Raw genomic sequence first — 8,064 nt, 5'->3', positions numbered from 1 at the left:
TTTTATAAGTGTTTCTAAGCAATGTTTATAAGTGAGATTACATAAAATCCCTGTGACCCCGACATTTGCTGTCGACGCCACAAAACAAACCTGTCGCTCGTTAAACCACTGAATGAGTTTGTGCAGAAGGGAATTAGAATACAATAATGATTCTGAGTTACGGCCAGTATCACAAACTGCTCGGTGTGAGGTTTGATTCAACTTTTCAGGTGTCACCTTTCACCCGTGGTTCACTTCTGGCCGTTATTTGGTCTGTTTTCCGACGGTTAACACTGATCGCTGAGAATAAGATTTTGCTGGTGCTGGAGTGTTTTTTGGCTGCCTTCGAAACAGCTTGACCGTAGTCAGGGCTGGTCTGGTAGGGCCGCATTTGGAGCTGGAGGAGGAGGAGAGGAGCAGCAAGGAAGACAGGTGAAACTTGGAGAAGAGGGAGGAGGAGGAGGGCACCGTGCAGGAGGCCCGATCCACAACAGGGAACACTTTTACCCGAACTTCACTGAGGAGCGGTGTACGAGACACCAAGGGGACTGTCCCCGAGCTGTGTCACCTGCTGCCGCCACAACTCGAGCCTCGCACCAGGGCATGGTGTGCCCTGCCTGTGGCCGTCACGGTCACCGAGACAGTTCACAGTCCACCGCTGTATCAGGGAGGTGACCGAGGCACTCTACACCAGGAGGAGCGGCAATATCACATCTCCCATGGACAGAGCGAAGCAGGACGAGGGAGCACTAGGCTTTGCCCGCATGGCAGGCTTTGCCAGGGTGCACCCACACGTTGCCTTGCGTGCTCCCCATCACCAGGCTGGCATCTTTGTCAATAGAAAGGGATTCCACTCTCCACAGCGGCCAGATAGTTTACGACCACAGGTGGCGAGCGCATCATGCAGGTCTGTACCCGGTTTCCCGGCAGCAGTCAGGACTCATTCATCCTGCGCCAGTCCCCATGTGCCGCCTTTATTCCAACCAGGCCGGCAGGTCCCGGGCGACGGGCGCTATCCCCATCAGACATGGCTCATGAAGCCCGTCAGGAGTCGGGGCGGAACTGGCCGACAACGAGAGCCACGCTGCCACCAGGAATGTCAGCGAGCAGTCAGCCGGCGTCCTCGAGCGACGGTTCCGCCGCCTGGACCGCTCCGGAGGAGCTTTGCCGTGCAGCCCTGAGCGGGTATCCAGATTTGTGGCCGTCTGCTGCACGCTCCACAGCTTCGTCATCATGAGGGTCAAACCCTTTCCACCACCTGGGCAGCGAGAAGTGCAGCAGTGGGTAGAGGGTGAGGAGAACGATGAGCAGGAGTAACATGGACCAGAGCTCATCCACAATTGCTTGATGTGAACCATTCTTCCCATCCCCAATACACCAACAACCTTATCACCCCCGTCCTCACTGCCTTCCTTCAGTCCAGCCTTATGGCACTTGTCCTTATTTTGCTACAAATAGAACCACCAAAACCAAATCTACGACAAGGAAACAATTGATCAAACAACTCAATTCCATCCGTGTGCGATATGTAACAGGAATAATTATGAATCGGCCTTGTGCAAGCCCTTAGTCTTGTGTGCTCGTTTACCGGTCTTGGTGCTGCTATGGGATGTATCCCCAGTAGATTCAGCTTAGGAGGTGGAATTCTGCTGAGCTTCTATTGAGGGTATTTCCGATGGCCGTGGTGGGCGACCTCGAGCAGTTCTGGACTTTGAGAGCCCGGTTTCAGACTGCAGCATCTCAGTGAGGGCCGGAGCAGTCTAGCCCAGCTGGCCATGTGGCACTAACTGGCATGTGGTCATCCTGAGAGAGGACAACCTCTCTCAGGATGACCACAGGTGTCTCTCCCATGGAGCCAAGGCCTCCTGCAGCTGAGCCTCAGCACTCGGACAGCTCTGCGCGAGAATGGAGCGCAGGAGTGATGTGATACTCTGGCGACACGGGCCACCCAAAGCCAAGATGGCAGCCTTCAGAGCTTCCATGGAAGCGATCAACTGTCAGCAGACCCTCTCTCATGGTGGGTCCCACTGTTTTGCGGATGGAACTGAGCACTCGGTCCATTTTGGACATCACCATGCGCGGTGTGAAGCCCCGAACACAAGTTGGAGCTGGACTCCTCCATGCTCTGAACTACTGCGCCCGAGATCGCTGGCAAGGCTGCCCAATGCAGCCTCACATTTCCTGGTGTATGCCCATCGGCCATTTTCGGTAGCCTGGTTCCTTGAAGTCTGCATCCGAGTCCTCTGCAGCAGAGATGAATGCGATCTCGTCTTGCGCGAGCTGGCAACTGTGGCGTCCAATCCTCCTGCCCAAACTTTGGCACACGTGAGCCTGGTGATCCACACTTGAAGAGCCCCCTCCTCCAGCCTACCCTCTAAAGTACCACACATAGAGTACTGAGAACCGTTCTGGTCTCCGTGATATTAAAAGGATGTCGAGGCCCTGGAGAAGGTGCAAAAAAGATTTACAAGGGTGATACCAGAACCGAGAGGTTATACCTATCTATCAGGAAAGAGAGAACCAGCTGAGGCTCTTTTCTCTGGAAAAGAGAAGGCTTAGGGATGACCTCATAGAGGTCTTTAAAATTATGAAGGCATTTGATAGGGTAGACGTAGAGAAGATATTTCCCCTTGTGGGGGACGCCAAAACTAAGGGCCATAAATATATATGCGCCCATTTTTGGGCAGATCGGATTTCTAGGTCTTTAACTCTATTTAAATCTCCGGGACCTGATGAAATGTATCCCAGGATGTTATGGGAGGTTAGGGAGGAAATTGCGGGTCCCCTAGCAGAGATATTTGAATCATCGACAGCTACAGGTGAGGTGCCTGAAGATTGGAGGGTAGCAAATGTTGTGCCTTTGTTTAAGAAGGGCGGCAGGGAAAAGCCTGGGAACTACAGACCGGTGAGCCTGACATCTGTAGTGGGTAAGTTGTTAGAGGGTATTCTGAGAGACAGGATCTACGGGCATTTGGAGAGGCAGGGACTGATTATGAACAGTCAGCATGGTTTTGTGAGTGGAAAATCATGTCTCACGAATTTGATTGAGTTTTTTGAAGGGGTAACCAAGAAGATAGATGAGGGCTGTGCAGTAGACGTGGTCTACATGGACTTCAGCAAAGCCTTTGACAAGGTACCGCATGGTAGGTTGTTACATAAGGTTAAATCTCACGGGATCCAAGGTGAGGTAGCCAATTGGATACAAAATTGGCTTGACGACAGAAGACAGAGGGTGGTTGTCGAGGGTTGTTTTTCAAACTGGAGGCCTGTGACCAGCGGTGTGCCTCAGGGATCGGTGCTGGGTCCGCTGTTATTTGTTATTTATATTAATGATTTGGATGAGAATTTAGGAGGCATGGTTAGTAAGTTTGCAGATGACACCAAGATTGGTGGCATTGTGGACAGTGAAGAAGGTTATCTAGGATTGCAACGGGATCTTGATAAATTGGGCCAGTGGGCCAATGAATGGCAGATGGAGTTTAATTTAGATAAATGTGAGGTGATGCATTTTGGTAGATCAAATCGGGCCAGGACCTACTCCGTTAATGGTAGGGCATTGGGGAGAGTTATAGAACAAAGAGATCTAGGAGTACAGGTTCATAGCTCCTTGAAAGTGGAGTCACAGGTGGATAGGGTGGTGAAGAAGGCATTCGGCATGCTTGGTTTCATTGGTCAGAACATTGAATACAGGAGTTGGGATGTCTTGTTGAAGTTGTACAAGACATTAGTAAGGCCACACTTGGAATACTGTGTACAGTTCTGGTCACCCTATTATAGAAAGGATATTATTAAACTAGAAAGAGTGCAGAAAAGATTAACTAGGATGCTACCGGGACTTGATGGTTTGACTTATAGGGAGAGGTTAGATAGACTGGGACTTTTTTCCCTGGAGAGTAGGAGGTTTAGGGGTGATCTTATAGAAGTCTATAAAATAATGAGGGGCATAGATAAGGTAGATAGTCAAAATCTTTTCCCAAAGGTAGGGGAGTCTATAACGAGGGGGCATAGATTTAAGGTGAGAGGGGAGAGATACAAAAGGGTCCAGAGGGGCAAATTTTTCACTCAAAGGGTGGTGAGTGTCTGGAACGTGCTGCCAGAGGCAGTAGTAGAGGCGGGTACAATTTTGTCTTTTAAAAAGCATTTGGACAGTTACATGGGTAAGATGGGTACAGAGGGATATGGGCCAAGTGCAGACAATTGGGACTAGCTTAGTGGTATAAACTGGGCGACATGGACATGTTGGGCCGAAGGGCCTGTTTCCATGTTGTAAACTTCTATGATTCTATGATTCTATGATTGCTATCCAGGCACCGGACTACTGAGGAGGCAGTGAAAAGTCTAGGCTTGCACCTTCTGCAAGGTCTTGACATCCTTCCTAAATTATGTTGCCCCCGAATTTTTTATTATTCGTTCATGGGATGTGGGCGTCGCTGGCGAGGCCAGCATTTATTGCCCATCCCTAATTGCCCTTGAGAAGGTGGTGGTGAGCCGCCTTCTTGAACCGCTGCAGTCCGTGTGGTGAAGGTTCTCCCACAGTGCTGTTGGGAAGGGAGTTCCAGGTTTTTGACCCAGTGACGATGAAGGAACGGCGATATATTTCCAAGTCAGGATGGTGTTGTTCCCATGCATTTGTTGCCCTTGTCCTTCTAGGTGGTAGAGGTTGCGGGTTTGGGAGGTGCTGTCGAAGAATCCTTGGCGAGTTTCTGCAGTGCATCCTGTGGATGGTACACACTGCAGCCACAGTGAAGGGAGTGAATGTTTCGGGTGGTGGATGGGGTGCCAATCAAGGGGGCTGCTTTGTCCTGGATGGTATCGCGCTTCTTGAGTGTTGTTGGAGCTGCACTCATCCAGGCAAGTGTAGAATATTCCATCACACACCTGACTTGTGCCTTTTAGATGGTGGAAAGGCTTTGGGGAGTCAGGAGATGAGTCACTCGCCACAAAATACCCAGCCTCTGACCTGCTCTTGTAGCCACAGTATTTATGTGGCTGGTCCAGCGGTACCCCCAGGATATTGATGGTGGGAGATTCGGCGATGTTAATGCCGTTGAATATTAAAGGGAGGTGGTGAGACTCTCTCTTGTTGGAGATGGTCATTGCCTGAAACTTATCTGGCGCGAATGTTACTTGCCACTTATGAGCCCAAGCCTGGTTGTTGTCCAGGTCTTGCTGCATGTGGGCTCGGACTGCTTCATTATCTGAGGGATTGCGAATGGAACTGAACACTGTGCAATCACCAGCGAACATCCCCACTTCTGACCTTATGATGGAGGGAAGGTCATTGATGAAGCAGCTGACGATGTTTGGGCCCAGGACACTGCCCTGAGGAACTCCTGCAGCAATGTCCTGGGGCTGAGGTGATTGGCCTCCAACAACCACTACCATCTTCCTTTGTGTTAGGTATGACTCCAGCCACTGGAGAGTTTTCCCCCTGATTGGACACAATACTCCAGCTGAGGCCTAACCAGGGATTTATAAAGGTTTAGCCTAACTTCCTTGCTTTTGTACTCTACGCCTCTATTTATAAAGCCTAGAATCCCTTTTTTAGATGCCTTATTAACTTGTCTTGCCACCTTCAAAGATTTGTGAATGTGAACCTCCAGGTCTCTCTCTTCCTGCAACCCCTTTAAAATTGGACCATTTTGATGGGAAATGAGACCCTCTGATACTGTGTGTTCCTTTATGCTTTTCATTTTGCTTATGTTTAATCACAGTTAACCTCGTTTATACTGCATTCAATATTTTAACCACAAACATTTAACCAATTCATTTATTTAGTACATTTATTCAGTACGGTTACCAGACAGTTGTGCAGGTCGTTTGGTTAGACTACTGTGTGTTTTACATTTAATCATGATGCCCTTCAGTATCTTGAAACATATAATCATTAACATGCTCTCGGATACTTCTGTAATGCATCCTTAAGCAGAATGTTTCTTTGGAAGTGTTGTGAAGGTAAGTGTCTTGTCAGGCCTCCCCAACAGAGATTGGGTGAGCAGCTGCAATCGCTGCCTTGACGACACAGTGACTCACAGAGGCCCATGTCTAGAAACAGGCACAGCTACGTACTTAGCAGTTGTAGGAAAACTGCAGGGTCTGCAAGAAAGTTGAACAAAGAAAGGTTAAAGGTCTCCAACTTGGAAGGAGGTAACCCTTGGGTTTGGGAGTATCACCAGCCCAGGGCCCACTTGTTGGCAGCCCTCCATTGACCCACTCTAACTAGAGATAGGAGAAGGTAACCTGAATGGGTTAATGCCTGTCGGTCATCAGGCATCATTTCTACTGTAAAGATGAGCCCAAAACTCAAGGTTTTTGTGGAGAAATACCGAGAAATACTAAGATGCAACAGTCTGGGCAATAAATGCCAGCCTCGCCAGCGATGCCCACATCCCATGAACGAATAAAAAAAAAACAACTGCGCTGGTGCCAGAATACAACTCTGCCCTGAACACCACCCGGGTGAGCTTTGCCTTTGTAGTTCAGTATAAATCGCTGTTTGATGCACTGTGTGTTCTTATTCCAAATAGGGTACTCAGCTGTTACCATTTGGTTCGTGTCAGACTTTCCTAGATTGTAGAGATTCCTCAAGGCTCACTGCTGTGAGACCCAGGCTATACCGTTTACTTGACCTCCGAAGGGGATTCTTACAATTTAGTTCATATTGCCTCTCCTCATCCTTCCTTCCAAAATGTATCACTTCACACTTCTCTGCATTAAATTTCATCTGCCATGTATCTGCCCGTTTCACCAGTCTGTCTATGTCCTCCTGAAGTCTGTTGCTATCCTCCTCACTGTTCACTACATTTCCAAATTTTGTGTCATCTGCAAACTTTGAAATTATACTCTGTATACCCAAGTCCAGGCCATTAATATATATCAAAAAGAGCAGTGATCCTAATACCCACCCTGTACCGACAACCGTTCACCACTACTCTCTGCTTTCTGTCCCTTAGCCAATTCCTTATCCACGCTGCCACTGCCCCTTTAATTCCATGGGCTTCAATTTTGCTGACAAGTCTATTATGTGGCATTTTATCAAACGCCTTTTTGAAAGTCCATATACACAACATCAACTGCACTACCCTCATCAACCCTCTCCTTTGCATTTAATATTGCATTGAATGCTATACCCCTACTGGGGCAGCATCACGAGCGAGGAGACAAGATAACATAGGCACATAGGAACAGGAGTAGGCCATTCAGCCCCTCGTGCCTGCTCCACCATTTGATAAGATCATGGCTGATCTGTGATAACGATACTTAGTGAAAGTAAGAGGAAAATCGCAAGCATTTAGGCCCCTTGTGAAGCGTCGGCCTCCATTTGACTCTTATTTGGCCAATTGTCATGGCAACGAGGCCTGTGTCCATGTCACTCTGCTTTCGTCTCATTCTGTTGTACTCGTTTAACTGGATGCAATGGATGACTGAATCTGCACGTCTTTTGGTGCGAGCTTTTTACTTTAGCAAAGGAATGTCTTCACCTAAATTGTATTGGTGAATCTGTTTAAGAAAAAGCACAGTTTTCCCGATAATCAACAAGCTTCCCCACCACACTTAGTTCTCTATTTCGAAAAAGGAAATGCAAACAGATGCAAAAAAAAAAGAGCAACCAAAGGATTTATTTTGAATTTGACTCGCAGATGGCATGAATTAATAAGAGTGCCTCCAAACGCCCCAGAGTGAAGATTTACACTTGTGCAGAAGCCGAGAGCTGAGAGATAGCGAGGGGGGAAAAGGTGGCAGCAAAATGAAGTCCTTTTACTGGGCAAGCTTCCTAGGTGAGTCATTCATAGTGAACACCAATATCTATCGATCAATGTACCTGTGGAAAATTCTGGAAATACATAGCAGTTCTGAAGTAGAATATACACCCCGAATATGAACCTATATTTTCTCCGTCATCCACCGACTGACCTGTTGTGTATTTCCAGCATTTTTTCCCCAGAATCTATCTATCTATCTATCTATCTATCTACTACTATCGACATTTCTGTCAAGACAGAATTTTTTCTGACAGGACTGTATGTATTGCCTTCCATTACAAATCTTCCTGCAGGTTTCAATCGTGTATAAGTTTGGTTATCA

The 8,064-nt window shown here is 47.9% G+C and overlaps 1 protein-coding gene across 3 annotated transcripts in view; it reads left to right on the top strand.

The window, feature by feature from the left end:
- The first annotated feature begins 7,618 nt into the window (after positions 1-7,618).
- LOC137304519 (adhesion G protein-coupled receptor E1-like) overlaps positions 7,619-8,064 on the top strand; it is a 43,151-nt gene continuing 42,705 nt past the window's right edge. For all 3 annotated transcript variants that reach the window (XM_067973156.1, XM_067973155.1, XM_067973157.1), the window contains exon 1: positions 7,619-7,757. In XM_067973156.1, the coding sequence (XP_067829257.1) occupies positions 7,727-7,757 (31 nt within the window). In that variant the 5' untranslated portion in view covers positions 7,619-7,726. The remainder of the gene's footprint in view (positions 7,758-8,064) is intronic.

Source organism: Heptranchias perlo, chromosome 37, assembly GCF_035084215.1.
Source record: "Heptranchias perlo isolate sHepPer1 chromosome 37, sHepPer1.hap1, whole genome shotgun sequence".
Taxonomy (NCBI): domain Eukaryota; kingdom Metazoa; phylum Chordata; class Chondrichthyes; order Hexanchiformes; family Hexanchidae; genus Heptranchias; species Heptranchias perlo.
The sequence above is the reverse complement of the archived record's forward strand: the minus strand, read 5'-3'. Positions and strand labels throughout refer to the sequence as shown.